Below are 17,931 nucleotides of genomic sequence, written 5' to 3'. Positions count from 1 at the left end.
TCCACCTACAACTTTGAAACTTTATATTTAGGTGCACCTTGATGAGTTCTACACGCCACACCCATTTTTGGGGTCACTAGGTCAAAGGTCAAGGTCACTGTGACCTCTGAAAAAGAAAAAAAAAATCTGACAATCTTTCTTTTATTCAAAACTGCACCCGCAGCAGAGAGTTGGCACCCGTTATGCGGTGCTTTTGTTTGTTTTAGTTAGCATGCCCTAGACAGAAATATACAAAGGATATTTTGTTTGTTTTTTAGCTCACCTGATTGCTCAGGTGAGCTTTTGTGACCGGTCTTTAATTGTCCTTCGTCCGTCCGTTAACATTTGTTCGCAAACACTCTAGACACCACATTTCTTGTCCGATCTTCATGAAACTTGGTCAGAAGCTTTGTCCCAATTAAATCTCGGTCGAGATCGAAACTGGGTCGTGTCGGGTTAAAAGCTAGGTCACTAGGTCAAAAAAAAAGAAAAACCTTGTAAACACTGTAGAAGTCACATTTCATGCCCAATCTTCATGAACTTTGTCAAAATGTTTGCCTTAATGATATGTTGGTTGAGTTGAAAAGTGGTTTGGGTCCGTTCAAAAACATGGCCGCCAGGGGGCGGGGCAGTTTTTCTTATTTGGCTATAGATAGAGAAACCTTGTAAACACTCTAGAAGTCACAATTTTTACCCAATCATCATGAAAGTTGGTCAAAACATTGGTTTTATTGTTATCGCAAACGAATTCGAAAATGGTCCAGATCGGTGAAAAAACATGGCCGGCAGTGGGCGGGGCATTTTTCTCTGTATGTATATAGTGGCACATGCAGTTTTCCCTATTTGGCTATAGAGAAACCTTGTAAACACTCTACAAGTCACAATTTTTGCCCAATCATCATGAAAGTTGGTCAAAACATTGGTTTTATTAATATCTCGGATGAGTTCGAAAATGGTCCAGATCAGTGAAAAAACATGGCCACCAGTGGGCGGGATATTTTTCTCTATATGTATATAGTGCATACATGTTAACACTCTAAAAGTCACATTTTTGGCCCTATTTTCATGAAATTTGGTCAAAATGTTTGCCTTAATGATATGTTGGTTGAGTTCAAAAGTGGTTCCGGTCCGTTTGAAAACATGGCCGCCAGGGGGCGGGGCAGTTTTTCTTATTTGGCTATAGAGAAACCTTGTAAACACTCTAGAAGTCACAATTTTTGCCCAATCATCATGAAAGTTGGTCAAAACATTGGTTTTATTGATATCTCGGACGAGTTCGAAAATGGTTCAGATTGGTGAAAAAACATGGCCGCCAGTGGTCGGGGCATTTTTCTCTATATGTATATAGTGAAAACATGTAAACACTCTAGAAGTCACATTTTTGGCCCAATTTTCATGAAATTTGGTCAGAACATTTGTTTTCTTGATATGAGAGTTGAGTTCAAAAGTGGTTCCGGTCAGTTGAATAACATGGCTGCCGGGGGGGGGGGGGGGCAGTTTTCTAATATATATATTTAAAAAAAGCTTGTGAACACTCTAGAAGTCACATTATTTGCCAAATTGGTTTTATATATATCTCAGATGAGTTCGCAAATGGTCCTGATCGGTAAAAAACCATGGCCGCCAGTGGGCGGGGCAGTTTTCCTTATGTGACTAGAGAGAAACCTTGTGATCGAACACTATAGAAGTCACATTTTTTGCCTAATCATCGTGAAACTCAGTCAATACATTGGTTTTATTGATTTCTCTGACAAGTTGGAAAATTGGTCAGATCGGTGAAACACACTTTTTAGCTCACCTGATTGCTCAGGTGAGGTTTTAGGATTGGTCTTTGTCCGCCGTCAGTCCACATTTGGTTTGTAAACACTTTAGCATTCACATTTCTTAAGCATTCTTTATCAAAAGTTGCTGAAAGATCTCGGTCAAGTTTGATAATGAGCAAATTCACATAATTAATGCCATAATTATTGCCCTTAGGTTGTCCAAATTTTCATTATATTATACAAAATCCTTCAACACTCAGTTTTGGTTCAATAATGAAACTTGACCAGGATGTTTGTCTGGACAATATCTAGGTCAAGTTTGACATTTGGTAAAGATTGAATGAACTGACTCCTCTCAGGTGAGTGAACTAGGGCCATCTTGGCCCTCTTGTTGTATTAATGTTTTCACAGTAAACTTAAAAGGAAAGCAATTAATATTTTAATAAACCCTACCATGTATTCAAATGAAAGATGTGATGTACAAAAAACATCTGTTGTACGCTATATATTAATGTATATGACTTTCTAAATTTGGCAAATATGTATGAATTGATAAGAATTGCACAAGAATAGTTCAATCATGGTGTGTGAATTCCATGAGTGTATCTTAGGTTAAGTGGCAACATACTGGCGAGTTGATCCACTCCTCATCCTTAATCATTTTAAGCCTTTTGCATGAGACTTATAACAAGGTTGGGATGTTAATGTTTCTGTACACCCATCACTACATTACTATGCTGAGAGTCATTTTAAGCGAGGCTGTTTTTTTGGAGAAAACCCGAGCTATTGTCATAGCCAGCTCGTCTGCAGTAGGCGTCGTGCTGAAACCTTAACATTGGCTCTAAAATCAAAGTGCTTCCACCTACAACTTTGAAACTTCAAATGTAGATGCACCTTCATGAGTTCTTCACGCCACACCCATTTTTGGGTCATTAGGTCAAAGGTCAAGGTCACTGTGACCTCTAAAAAAATAAAAATAAATCTGACAAGCTTTCGCAGCCCAGCGTGGCACCTGTTATGCAGTGCTCTTGTTTGATTCAGACATCTCCTGTATTTTGCATTGACCCTCTTATAACAACAAATAAGTGTTGACAGAATACAGTGTATAACAGAATACACCACATGCAACCAAGAGAAAAAAAACAGTATATCCTAGCATGCATATCATGTATAATATGTGTTTGACATGATTACTGTTGTATTGTACCACTTTTGTTCTTGCTTATGCACATATTTATATTGTATGTTTTTATATTGAATAATAAAAATAAAAATAAAACAAATAAGTGTTGTTGTTGTTATTATGTGGTAGAGTGGGGGGGGGGGGCATGTTCATATAGGAAAAAATTCCTGTTCACTTAATTAAAATCTGCTTTACTGTTATTCCAGGTATCAAAGTCAAACACGCAACTTCACCAATATCTTGAGCACAGGGAAGTGGCTGACGTTCTACAAGACTTCAGCTCCCATCAATTGCCATGGAAACAGATCTTGGCAAATTTAAAATGCCTGCAACCCAGATACTATTCAATTGCATCATCATCAAAAACAGTATGTGTAGACATAATTTGGTTACACTGTGAACAAAACATTCTCACAAAAAAATTCTCCGTTCGAATACATTCATTTCTGGACCAGTTGATATGCACTGTTTTAGGAGTTATTTCTGGCCATTTTTTATGTTGAAAACCTTGGCCATTGAATATATACATGCACAATATTCATGATTATTGACAATATTTTTTTATACAACAACACATATAAATTAAAATGATGAGAACACCAATACAGGCTTAATAAATTTGACTCACATTACAAGAAAATTAACAGACTACATTCACTATATTTATCTGTTCTTAAAATCTCGTAATGATAGTTTTTCTTTACCTGAATCTATGAACTTAAACACCCAAATTACACATTTTTGTACATGATAATTGCAAGCTTTATGTAAAACTTACATAACAGAAAAAGGTCCACTGGACTTATACTGTTATTATGTTCTTCAATATTGGCATGAGACAATTTTTATGCATACTAGTATTATTTATGGTTAAGACCACTGCCAGGGGGGCATGCGTATACAGGAGCTTGCCGGGTTTAGCGAGGTTAGTTGGAACCTACTTCCAATATGGTGTCATTTTTAACCAGGTTTTCCGAAGGAAAAAACTGGTTATTAGATTGGCGAATGCGGGCGGGCTGGCTGGCTGGCTGGCGGGCTGGCGGGCGGGCGGAACAAGCTTGTCCGGGCCATTACTATGTCGTTCATTGTCATATTCAAAAATAATTTGGCACATTTGTTCACCATCATTGGACGGTGTGTCGCGCGAAATAATTACGTCGATATCTCCAAGGTCAAGGTCACACTTTGAGTTCAAAGGTCAAAATTGGCAATAAATGAGCTTGTCTGGGCCATAACTATGTCATTCATTGTGAGATTTTACAATTATTTGGCACATTTGTTCACCAACATGGGACGGTGTGTCGCACGAAAGAATCACGTCAATATCTCCAATGTCAAGGTCACCACAACTTAAAATAGATTTATTTTGAAACAAACTTACAAAGGGGGTTAATTTTGTTTGTTCATTTCAAAAGTTCAGTTTGAGTTGTCTCCCTTAATCAGATTTTTTTCACAATGAAAACCTGGTTTTGTGACAATTTTGTCCCTTGTTGTGTTTTTTTTAAGGACTTAAATGAATACGCCTTTTTTGCTCTAAAGTTATTTTGCTTCCCTTTGTTTTTGCAATCATAGACGTCGGAATTAAAAAGTGATTGGAGGAAAACTGTCCACAAATCTGTGGTCTACTTACTTGTTGTTCGAGACATTGGTTGTACAATTATCATTTTCTATCATGTTACACAATATTGACACACATGTACAGTAAAATATTACTAAAATCACAATTATTTTATTTTTCTGGCGCAGTTTCATCTCTGATAACCAATTTTATTGCCCGAAAAATTGGTTTTAAATGGTAATTGATTTTGGAACTGACTTTCTTTTAAGCACATTTTTGGACCTGACTTCCAAATGAGAAACAGGTCTTTCATGTGTTCAAAGGGTTAACATGACATAACTGTCGTGAAAACATTCAGCATTGGTGAGAATGTTTTTCTGTCAGTCTATCTGTCTGTCAGTCTGTAAGTCTGTCACACTTTTCGTGTCCGATCTCTAATTTAAATAGTTTTCATCGGATCTTTACCAAACTAGGTTAGAAGTTGTATTTAGACAATATCTAGGTAAAATTTTAATATGGGTCATGCCGGGTCAAAAACTAGGTCACGGGGTCACTTATTGCATTTCAAGGATTTAGCATGGTGTCCCCTCTCTAATTGAAGTAGTTTTCATCTGATCTTTACCAAACTTGGTCAGAAGTTGTATCAAGACAATATCTAAGTCAAGTTCGAATATGGGTCATGCCGGGTCAAAAACTAGGTCACAGGGTCACTTATTGCATTTCAAGGATTTAGCATGGTGTCCCCTCTCTAGTTTATGTGGCTTTCTGATTTATTTTGATATTCTAAGACATTTTTATGGCTCCAGAGGAGGGCATATAGTGATCAGACTGTCCGTCTGTCTGTCCGTCACACTTAACGTTTAGATTTCGAAAAAATGCTCATAACTTCTATGTCGCTTCAGATAGCAATTTCATATTTGGCATGCATGTGTATGTGGACAAAGCCTTTCCATACGCATTCAAATTTTGACTCCTGTGACCTTGACCTTGAACTGAGGGTCCGCGTTTAGGTTCGAAATCTGCGTTTAGGTTTCGAAAAAAGCTCATAACTTCTACCAAGCGTTTATAGGGGGCATAAGTCATCCTATGGTGACAGCTCTTGTTTCTTTAGAGATGAATAGTTTTCATGTTTTATTATTTTTAGCTCATCTATTTTTTGAAAAAAAATTATGAGCTATTGTCATCACCTTGGCGTCGGCGTCGGCGTTGGCGTCGGCGTCCGGTTAAGTTTTGCGTTTAGGTCCACTTTTCTCAGAAAGTATCAATGCTATTGCATTCAAACTTGGTACACTTACTTACTATCATGAGGGGACTGGGCAGGCAAAGTTAGATAACTCTGGCGTGCATTTTGACACAATTATGTGCCCTTTTTATACTTAAAAAATTGAAAATTTTGGTTAAGTTTTGCGTTTAGTTCCACTTTTCTCAGTAAGTATCAATGCTATTGCATTCAAACTTGGTACACTTACTTACTATCATGAGGGGACTGGGCAGGCAAAGTTAGATAACTCTGGCATGCATTTTGACAGAATTATGTGCCCTTTTTATACTTAGAAAATTGACAATTTTGGTTAAATTTTGTGTTTAGGTCCATTTTATTCCTTAAGCATCAAAGCTATTGCTTTCATACTTGCAACACTTACTAACTATCATAAGGGGACTGTGCAGGCAAAGTAATGTAACTCTGACTGGCATTTTGACAGAATTATGTGCCCTTTTTATACTTAGAAAATTGAAAATTTGATTAAGTTTTGTGTTTAGGTCCACTTTATTCCTACAGTATCAAAGCTATTGCTTTCATACTTGCAAGATTTATGAACTATCATAAGGGGACGGTGCAGGCAAAGTTATGTAGCTCTGACTGGCATTTGGACGGAATTATGGGCCCTTTATACTTAGAAAATTTAAAATTTGGTTAAGATTTATGTTTTGGTCCACTTTACCCCTAAAGTATCATAGATATTGCTTTCATACTTGGAACACTCACAAACTATCATAAGGGTACAGTAAAAGGACAAGTTGCATAACTCTGGTTGTCATTGTTATGGAATTATGGCCCTTTTTTGACTTAGTAACTTTTAAAATATGGTTAAATTTTGTGTTTCGATCCACTCGAAGTATCAAGGCTATTGCTTTCAAACTTCAAATACTTACATGCTATCATGAGGTTACTGTACCTGGCAACTTGAATTTTACTTTGACCTTTGAATGACCTTGACTCTCAAGGTCAAATTATTAAATTTTGCTAAAATTGCCATAACTTCTTTATTTATGATTAGATTTGATTGATACATTGATGAAACTACTCTTACCTGACATACCACAATAGACTTCACCCAAACCATCCCCCGTGCCCTCCCCCCTCCCCCTCCCCCCCCCTAATTTTTTTTTTTTTTTTTTTTTAAGATCATCTCACAAATGACCACCACACCCTCACACTATACCCCCACCCCCCCCAACCCCCCCCCCCCCCAATTTTTTTTTTGATTTTTTTTTTTTTTTTTTTAAGATCATCTCACAAATTATCACCACACCCTCACACTATACCCCCCCCCCATAAACCCCCCCCCCCCCCACCGATTTTTTTTTTTTTTTTTTTTTTCGCTTTTTTGGAAGATAATGTAATAAATGTCCACAACCCCACACTATACACCCCTCTTCACTCCACTCCTCCCTCCTTTGTGATTGAAAATGAGAGTCCCTTCACCTTTAAAAAGAAAATAGATGAGCGGTCTGCACCCGCAAGGCGGTGCTCTTGTTAGCTCACCTGAGCATAATGTGCTCATGGTGAGCTTTTGTAATCGCTTTTTGTCAGTGGTGCGTTGTGCGGCACCTACCTTACATAAACGAAAAGAATTATTACGATGTATAAAGGTGAGTGAGAAAACCCAACAGTTGCTTAGATAGGCGAAGCTGGCCACCGCCTCCAGGGCCTTGCCTTGGACTGTGAGAGGTGTGTTATTGATGGGTTGGTCTTGAACAGCTTCCTCTACCCTCTGTTGATTGTGTGGCCCAGTCTAACTGAGTTGTCTGCTACTATGTTTGTCTTTTCTTGCATCAGTTGTTGGGTGTGTGAGAGAAGAGCCAGATCATTGGCAAAGTCAAGGTCTTGTTTTCAGAGTGTCCACTGAATTCCTTTCCATTTATATTCAATCTATGATTTTAATTACCCAGTCTAGGGCAATCAGGAACAGTTAAGGTGAGAGTAAGCAGCCTTGTCTTACTCAAAAGTGAGGTGTGTTCCTTGAGTAATTCCGCTGGTCATCCTTTCATAAGACTTGATGATGTTGGTGATCTTTCTTGGCACTCTGTAGTGTCTCAGAAGTCTCCAGGCTGACTCGCGGTCAACGCTGTTGAAGGCCTTTTCATAGTCAATGAAGTTGATGAAGTTGACATGCAGGGGCAAATTCCACTTCACGGATTATTCCAGAATGATGTTAAGGGTTGCAATCTTATTCATGCACGAACTCTCCTTTCAAAAGCCTGCTTGCAGGTCACTGAGTTGCTGGTCTACTGCGTCTTTCATTTGGTTTAGCAGGATGCGATTAAACACCTTTCCTTGGATGGACAACAGTGTTATTCCTCTGTAGTTGGAGCAGGAACTAAGATCGCCTTTTTTGGGGAGCTTGATGGGTCACCCTCTTTCCACTGTGTTGGCATTTCGTCTTCTTTCCATATCTTGCTGAAGAGCAGGTGTAGTAGCTCCACTCTGGACTCAACGTCAGCCTTAAGCGCTTCTGTTGGTCCTGCAGATTTGCCAATCTTCAATTGCTTGATGGTGCTGCTGATCTCTTCCTTGATGGGAGTGCAGCACTTGATTGGCAGATCGCTTGTAGCTGGCGGAATCTCCAGAGGGTTTGCAGGAGCTGGCCTTTTGAGTAGCTCCTGGAAGAGCTCTTTTACACTCTGGAGGCCACATTTATTGTATGATCTTTATGAAACTTGGTAAGAAGTTTTTATCCAATGATATGTTGGACAAGTTCTAAAGTGGTTCTGGTTGGTTGAAAAACATGGCCGGCAGGGGGTCGGGGCATTTTCTCCTGATATGGCTGTAGTCAAAACTTGTTAACACACTAAAAGTCAAATTAATTGTCCAATCTTCATGAAACTTAATCAGAAGATTTGTCTCAATAATATCAATATAAGATATATAGTAAAATTTGAAAAAAAGGTTGCTGTTTTTTTCCTTTTTGAAGAAGATAATGATGATGATGATGATGATAATGATGCTTGGTTGGTGCACGGAGTGTATATTGACAGGAGATGAATCGAGTGTTTGACCCTTACTGTAGTAAATTCAATCTTATGCAAAAACTATTCATCCGATTTTATTGGTTTATACGTTATCTTGTTGCTTATTAATTCCTCTTTCAAAAAAATATAACTTTTAGTATATTCCCGTTGTTATTAATGGATTTATAGCGAGTTAAACACAAGAAATACACATTTTATGTTTTACCACCGCGCGTTTTAACGTGTTGTGGCTATCGATCTTTTACGATTAGCGTACAGCGAAGCCCATCTGTCATCTGATAGTCATCTGCCCATACAGATTGCCATAAACTAAATACTGTATAGATGTCAGCCAGCTAAATCACAATAATTATAAGTGCTTAATACCTATACATGTACATTTTAAACATTTAAAAAATCTAATACTTAACATTTAACGTATTTAGCGGGTACCGGTAAAAAAACTCCGTCATTTCGTAGTCCTATAAAGAGTGTATGGTAGTGTACGGAACAACATAATTAAAAACAGCATTCTCATTTGACCACAGCGGGGTTAAATAATCTTTCCGAAAAATACAAATAATACAGAGTTTTAATTTAGAATTCTATATATTTATAACTCTGTTAACTTATAAAGATATTTCAATATACATGCATAGACAGTTGACCGTGATTTTCAAGAATCTTTAAATAATTTTAATTAATTGATAATTTATGGTTAATAACCTTTCATATAATTTTACATAATTACCTTTTTGATAATAAACAACAAACGATGAATGTTTTGACACCCATTATATTTGAAGTATGCAAAGCCGAAAAATATCAAGAGGGTCCGCTATACATTTGTATACGCTGTTTCATCATAAAATTAACACCCTTTCTGTATTATAATCAAGAGCTGAAATCGTAAATTTATTAAGCTTCATTAATACTTAGCTTTATGGATATGTCTCTAGAACAAAATATTTCAATATATTTCATAAAAAATATAATAATCATGGCAAAGGAAATTCAATGGCCGGTCTCTAAACAAAAGCATAATCGCTAAGACCGTAGCATCAGTTCAGTGCGTTAGGAACGCGCGCTACATTTTCCCGCCTTCATTCCTTAATTACTTTCGTTTTTAAACAATTTTTTTTTCTATCGTATACAGAATTCTATTCTCCTAAGCAAGATGTTATTTTTAAAACTGAACTCCAAATATAAACGCTACAAATCGGTATAAAGTACGAACATGTCAACCGTAAATCTAGATTCTAAAACTCCAAAACGGTATGTTATTTGCAAAAGTTAAAGTTATAACTCGCCGGGCTGCCGAAATCAGAAAAAAAACTTAATATATATTGATATATCTGAAAACTTCGTTACGTAAGCTTTCTAATGATATATAATTTGTCAAAATCGGCCTAGAAATGAAACTATAATTTAACAAAATACGTGAGTGGGTACATCAAATTTATAACCTCGGCGCTTCGATAAAAGATCGATAGTTACGACACGGTCACGTGACTTAGACACAACAAGATATTTGGCATAACGGTCCCGTTTCTTATCCGTGTAATCTAGAATCCGTGGTTGGTGATTAACAGCAACAAACCAAGAGCAACTGACGTGTCCTGTCCAGACCGTACAACAACCGTCCACAATGCTTCTCAAACTCGTGAAATTCTGAAGACAAATGGGTTTTCAGGAAAGTCTTTAAAGTTGGCCAACTGTTGATGAGTATGTAGAGCTGTTCGTCTACGGGTAAAGTATTAAATGAAGTCTCTGTTATCGCCCCCCACTGTCGTTCTATGTCCACCATAATTGACTGTCTAACACTATGTAGGGCACTACACTTGAGCACAAAATGTTCTGCGGTTTCGTTCTCCTCACCACACATCTGACATGTTGGGTTTATGTCATACTGGTTAAAGTTCTTACGTTTTGTTTGGAGCATGTAAGTCCCTGTGAGTAACCGTACCTTTGTTTTTAACCGTTCTGACTCTCTGGCCGTATATTCCAATGAGAGCAAAGGGAGAATCTTACCAGGCACATACTTATCTTGTCTCAGGAAAAACAATGTAGAATATAAGGGTGTTAAACTGTCTATTTGATCACTCCAGTAGCTATGAACCGCCTTGAGTACACGTGTCTTCCATTTTCCCTTCTTGGGTGTGTTGTCAGCTAAGTCAGCAACAGTCCCCAACTCGTACTTCCACATTATATGCTGAACTTGTATGAACCAGGATGAGCTGTCAACTGATTTAAAGCTAATCTGACGTTCAAGTAGCGCCCACTCAATACTGTTTCTATCTTGCGAGCATATAGTATGTAAGAAGGTCAGTGCCTGTATGTGAATTTGTGCTTCGATCGGTAAAAGTCCGGATAGAAGATATACTGCCGCATTGGCTGTGTTGTCTGGTAGTCTAAGAATTTCTTTAACAAACTTTCTTTGGAATGCTTCGAGACAGTTTATAATGCGTTCAGGAGGTAATAACAGTTCCAATCCATATAAAAGCACGGGAAGAACATAAGATTTGTAAAGATGAATAATGGACAGTACATTTAGTCCCGCTTGCCCTTTGTAACCACTACCGAATATACTATATGCTTTCCTTCTTGCTTTTTTTAAATTTTCATCCACATTAGCTTTTTGGTTGTTCAGCATAGAGTCAGTTCGTATAATACCGAGATGTATAGCTCTTTGCACAGATGGAATTTCGTCATTGTTCATGAAGAGGGGAGTAGACACGCCCTTTTTACGTTGGTGACTAACATGGATATGCACGCTCTTGGTAGGCTGTAACAGGTATCGCTCCATATTGGCGAATTCTGCTGAAATGTTTAACAGTTCCTGCGCTTCATTGGCCGTTTCGGCACATAAGCATATATCGTCCGCACAAGCACTGGCCGAACAGTTGACGTCACCAATAGTGGATCCCACCCTGGCTTCTTGTAGGCGATCAAGCAGCGGGTTAACGTAGACCTTGTATAGGTCGGTGCTCAGTACTCCACCCTGCCTAACGCCCTGCTGAACACTGAACTCAGCCGAGACACGCCCCTTCCACTTAACTGCACTAGTGGAGTCCCTATGGAAGCTATCGATTAGGGACCAATGTTTGTCGTATACTCCAATGTGACCCAGTCGTCGCATAAGGTGTTTGTGGTCTACTACATCAAACGCAGATCTCGCGTCCAGAAAGATCAAGTGCATTTCGGATCTATTGTCATGACATTCACGATACAGTTCTTCTACTATAAAAGCTGAATTTAGTGGTGAAGAGTTCTTAGTAAAGCCCCGTTGGAATATATTCTGGCTGCTCTTTATGTTTGGTGCTATCCTATCGCGCAGTATTGCTTCAATGACCTTGCCAATCACCGGTAGAATTGTTATGCCTCTATAGTTCCCTGAAACATTGGGTTCACCTTTGTTTTTGAAAATGGGAGTCACCACACCTCTCTTCAAAGCCGCAGGAAACAGTCCACTAGCAAATACATGGGATACAACCTTTAAAAGATACTCAAAGGTGCTGTCTTCACAGTTCAATAAATGTTCGACTGACATGTTGTAAACATCAGGCGCTTTACCAGTATTCAGACTTTTAACTGCTTTTTCAAGTTCAATTTTAGTTACAGGTTGGACGTATTGATTGCGGTTCATATTCACAGTCAGTTCGTATTCAATATTGACGATTTCATCATATACATTGTCGAAAAGTTCATTGGCAGCCTGTTGCCCAAGAGCTTCAAAATGATCATGAAAACCACATAAAATTTTATCTTCTTGGTACCGTTGGTTACCTACGTATAAATCAGTAATAAACCTGCCCTGCTTGTTACGTTGGCTATTCACTAGCTTATGAAATGTTCTAGAGTCATATTTCCTGCTTTCAATTATCTTCTGTTTTAGTTCATAGTCTTTTTTCGCAATTGCCTGCCTAACACTGGATCGTAGTGCCCTCTTAGCCAAGTTCTTTTCAGTTAATAAACTACTCTCTCCACGCGGTCTACCCGCCCGCTTCCAAGCTTTGTATGCATTTTTCATGTTCATGACATTGTCTCTAATTTCTGGGTTCCACACCTTTAACTTAGGTTTAGAATTAAACGGTTTCCTTCTACTGGCAAGATTTGACGCAGATTCACTCATAAGCTCACAGAAATCTTTAACAACCTCCTCGACATTATCATCATCAATTTCAGTTTCTAGGGTTGCGAGACCGTCCTTGACCCTAATGGAATATACGTGTTTATCAATAGTTCTCCAGTTCACCCTAGTGCTTATTACGCTCTCTTCTGGCTTTATATTTAAAGTAAAATTACACAAAAGTTCAACCTTTATAAGATAGTGATCCGATGTATTTGTCCGCAGGTCATTAAGTACGACCTTTCTTGAAGTGATTAGCACTGATGGCACGTTGTACAGAAAAAAGTCTATCTCGGTGCACTCATTGCCTCGAGGGTCAAGGTATGTTTCCCCGGAATTCTCAAATTTAAGATCAAAGTCATTTACCAGTTCTTTCAAGTAATTAAGTCTTCTAGATCCATGAGCCCCTCCAAGATTTTCGTTAAAGTCGCCGCCCAAAAGGATATAATTGTCAGTGTTATATTTTAAAATGATTTCCCTTATCTGGTCCACACAATCGCAAAACTCGGTCACATTACCGCTCAACCCTCGACAGGGCATGTATACAGACACTATGACTAATCCCTTATTGTCCTTGAAGTTAGAAAGTTGCAGGCATTGAATTCTGTTTCCTCCGTCGTCAAGCACGGTCACTTTTGGATCAAGTTCTTTCTTCCATAAAACACCTACCCCGCCAAAACCTCGCGGAAGCTGTGTAGGCAATAATGGGTCATTGTAATCTGTACCTTTTCCAACAGAGTTTATGTTTTCGTGAACTTCACTTAAGAGATCAGTTTGAGACTGAAATAGCCAATGTTCTTGCACAAGTATAATATCGTTACACTTAAAAATGTCCGCTATGGCGAGTGTACTAGTCACAATGTTCTTACAATTAAAAGAAGCTATCCCTAACGTTTTTGGAGACTCGCTACTAGGTTCAAAACTAACACTCGATTCCGACCGTTGCGCTATCTGGGAATGTTCCGATGTTTGACGTGGTACAAAAAAGGATGCTGATCAGGAAAGCTCCTTACACTAGTGCCCGCCGGTAGATACATCAACGGTTGACCATGGACATGTCCAGGCACTACTGACACACGTTCGCTATCACTGTCTATACTGTTGCGGTTCGGTACACTCTCTACTCTGTCGCTGTAGTGCATTGCTGTAGAAACCACACTTGTCGTTGACAACGTAACAGGGGGACAGCTGTTAATGTTCGTAAGGACCGGCGCAGCGCAAACACTGGCGGAGGCTGTCGAAACCACCCTAGTCGTTGACCGTGTTACAGGGGGAACGCTGGTAATGTTCGTTATGTCTGGCATATCACAAACACTGGCGGCTGTCGAAACCACACTAGTCGTTGACCGAGTTACAGGGGGAACGCTGCTAATGATCATAAGGTCCGGCGTAGCACAAACACTGGCGGCGGCTGTCGAAACCACACTAGTCGATGACCTTGTTACAGGGGGAACGCTGTTAATGTTCGTTAGGTCCAGCATATCACAAACGCTGGCGGCTGTCGAAACCACACTAGTCGTTGACCGAGTTACAGGGGGAACGCTGCTAATGATCGTAAGGTCCGGCGTAACACAAACTCTGGCGGCGACTGTCGAGACCACACTGGTCGTTGACAGGGTTACAGGGGGAACGCTGTGAATGTTCGTAAGGACCGGCTTAGCACAAACACTGACGCCGGCTGTATGCACACCTATATCACTCGCGGCTTCTAGTACACGATTGCTTGAAACAATATGGCTCTTATTGTGCCGAACAGGGATATTCTCGCACTCAGTATCATGCAAAAAATTGTCTTTAAATATAAACTGCTCAAGTTCATTTTCTATTTTGTCAAAAACAAAGTTAGTTAGTCTGTCTTGTAATTTAGTCAATCTAGCCTGTATCGTGCTATTAAAGCCAGTCTGCACTTTTTCTCGCGAAGACTCGTTAGGAATTGGATCGGCATCATGCCGCTTATCATTAACACATTCTCCCGCCTCAAGACGTTCAAGTCTCTTAGCAACCGTTTGCAGTGTAATTTGTAATTCTTCATTACGGGCTTCTAAACGTTTACAATAGGATTCTAATTTATTAAGGTCTTTAAGTTTTTCTTGGTTTTTAAGCTGGAGTATCTTAACCTCTTCTTCCTTTTTCTTTACTTTCAATTCACGTTCTCGTATATCACTCAACTTAGTTAAACAAGAACATTCTGCGCTGCTAACTTCAACACTCTGCACTAGCTTCTGCCTGGAGATATCGTTACTACTTTTGCGCGACTCGACACTTGCAGCACTAACAGTAGTGATTATCTCTGACTCTTGTAACTGACCACTGTCCATTTCATCGTGTAAGATATCGAGAGCCACCGTGCTCTCTGTTGCCTTGGTTACCTTTGGAATTTGTAAGCGCAAATTAGAGTCTGATTTAGATTTTGACATAAGTTTAGGTTGGTTCTTTTTGTCAATATGCGATGCAACACAGTATGTTTTTAAAGACGTTTGCTCATCAAGGCTAACACCAGTTTGTTCGCATTCATTTAACGTTTTAGACGGTGTACTTGTGTCAGAAGTTTTACAAAATCTACAGCAAAACGACTCGTCGTGAGACGAAGCCAATTGTTCAATTTCATCTTTTTTAAGCTTTTGGCAATGATAATGGATCCAATGAGAACCTTTGGTACACAGCACACTATTTGTTTTGCATGCACGGTTACAACCTGGGCATTTATCAGAGTCTTCTCTACAGTTATTGATGGTTATCGCTGCACCAGCTGCAGACAGAGCATTTGTACTTTGTTTTGAAAGAAATTCGGTCAACTTTTCAACCAGCAGGTCATTAAACACTTTCAAATCTATATTGTTGCTTACGCACAGAAAGTCTACAATAGCATTTATATTTGGCATATCGTCTTCCAGAAATTCCATACAGTTTTTACCATTAAGGAGAAATCTACTTGTGGTTACATAAATGTTGAGCGTATACCTGACACCATCGGCTTTAATGACTCTATAGACCCTTTTGGTTCGATTGACTCCAGTATTGTCAAATGTGTCTGTGACTTTCACGTTACAATTTTGCTCAGACAGTTTATTAAAGTACTGAGAGAGTGCAATATCAATTAATTCAAACAGCACTGCGTCGGTTGAGAAGACTATATTGCCTTCACTGAGTTCGTATGATACGACATGAGCTCTTTGAGCGGCCTCAAGTTTGTTCCTTAGCAATTTGTCGATGTTCAGGGCATAGTTTTCAAACTTCTGTGTTTCTGCTTTCGGCAGAGGTTTCCTATTTCGAACTTCCAAGGCCATGCTTACCATACGACCACCCCTCACGTACCAATAATATGAATTAATCAAAGGATAAACAGTGATATTTTCAAGCTGGCTCTCACGACCTGCTATCAAGTGCAACAATGTTGCAATTAGAAAAAGATACACAATCATTAAGATAGCTTAAGAAGGGACAACAACAGTTTGCCTACAATAACCCATAGGGACGACAGTAAAGCTACTTGAAAAGTCGTAAAAGTGTCTAAATTTGAGGACACTAAACAGTGTTATTTCCACACCAGCACTCATGGCCTGTGACCACGTGCAATCGGTAAAAGTTACAAAATCATAAAAGCAGTTTAAAAAACAACAAATTGTCTACAATAAAACATTGGGGCAGCGATAAAGCATCTTAGAATGTCATAATAGGGTCTGATTTGAGAACCCTAGGCAGTTTTCTTTTTTACACTGGCACTCACAATGCTGCAATCAGTTAAAGTTACAAGACCATTAGGATAGCTTGAAAAAAGAAAACAACAACAATGAATTGCCTTCAATAAAACATAGGGATGATAATGAGGCTACTAAAATGTCATAAAAGGACTAAATTTAGACCCCTAGAAAATTTTCTTTTCACACCGGCACTCACTACCTGCACCACGTGCAACAAAGTTATTCACAATAAAAGTTTCAAAGACATAGAATAGCTTGGAAACTACGAACTATATACTAAAATGTCATAAGAGGGACTAGTTTTAAGGACCATAGACAGTTTTCCTTTTCACAACGGCACTCGCGAACTGCACCACGTGCAACAAAGTTATTCACAATAAAAGTTGCAAAGTCATTAAAAAGCTTAAAAACTACGAATTATCTACAATAAAACATAAGCACGGCACTAAGACTACTAAAATTGTCATAACAGTGTCTATATTTAGGGTAAAAACAGTTTTAGAATGTCCAAAGTAAAAAAAATCCAAGATGGCGGCCAATATCGATTTCCTTTGTCCACGTACACACGCAGTTATTTATCTACACCGAGCACACAAAAATTGGGAATTTGGGCAAATAACAAAAGTCCTGTCTTTCTCTTATAGCTGTTCCTAGTATTGCCGCATCTCCTCCACCCGAATAGTATGTTAAAAATCAGTTAAAAATTTAAAAATCTAAGAGCATAAAAAGTACGTCCTTCCACCACAACACCGCCACCGCATCTTCGGTTGTTCTATTTTTAGATCAGCAAAAGATGACAGTGTTTGTATTGTGTACTGGTACAGTAGTATTTATTTATGCTTTTTGACATGGCCATGTGATATTTGTGTAACATTCCCCAGCTGGAAAATGCATCAAGCACCTTTGATGTCTAGATAAGAGAAGATATAGTTTTTGATGCACACAGTTTATTGATGAGGTCTGAATTTTGTTTTGTTTTTTATTATCAAAGATTTGTGTTTTAAACAGGATATTTTGATTTTTTAATTGGAAATATAATTGCAAGGTGAGTCTGAAAATTGTTCGTTTTTATCTAAAATCAAAGCTCTCGGAGGATGGCAGTTTTTTTGTATGTCTTTAGTTGTCTTTAGTAAAACATTTTGATAAATGTCACATTTTTAGTTCAATACACATGTTCTTATGAGATCTTTTTTTAGTTTACTCAATTATTTTTAATAATATAATAATATCATCTTCAAACACTTAACACAATTTTTTATTTAATTAAAAAAATATGTGAGTAACAAGCATAATGACATTTACGGAACAAAGCGTGGAATTAAGTTGCACTCATAGCAATTACTTTTATTGTATACGTCAGACTTGTTTATGTAGACTTAATAAAA

General features: G+C 38.5%; 1 protein-coding gene across 1 annotated transcript in view; it reads left to right on the top strand.

Annotated features, from left to right (window-relative positions):
• Positions 1-17,931, top strand: part of LOC127850060 (NADPH oxidoreductase A-like) — a 66,809-nt gene that overhangs the window by 34,004 nt on the left and 14,874 nt on the right. The window contains exon 9 of the mRNA XM_052382811.1: positions 3,132-3,293. Within this exon, the coding sequence (XP_052238771.1) occupies positions 3,132-3,293 (162 nt within the window). The remainder of the gene's footprint in view (positions 1-3,131; positions 3,294-17,931) is intronic.

Source organism: Dreissena polymorpha, chromosome 1 (assembly GCF_020536995.1).
Source record: "Dreissena polymorpha isolate Duluth1 chromosome 1, UMN_Dpol_1.0, whole genome shotgun sequence".
In the NCBI taxonomy this organism is placed as follows: domain Eukaryota; kingdom Metazoa; phylum Mollusca; class Bivalvia; order Myida; family Dreissenidae; genus Dreissena; species Dreissena polymorpha.
The sequence above is the reverse complement of the archived record's forward strand: the minus strand, read 5'-3'. Positions and strand labels throughout refer to the sequence as shown.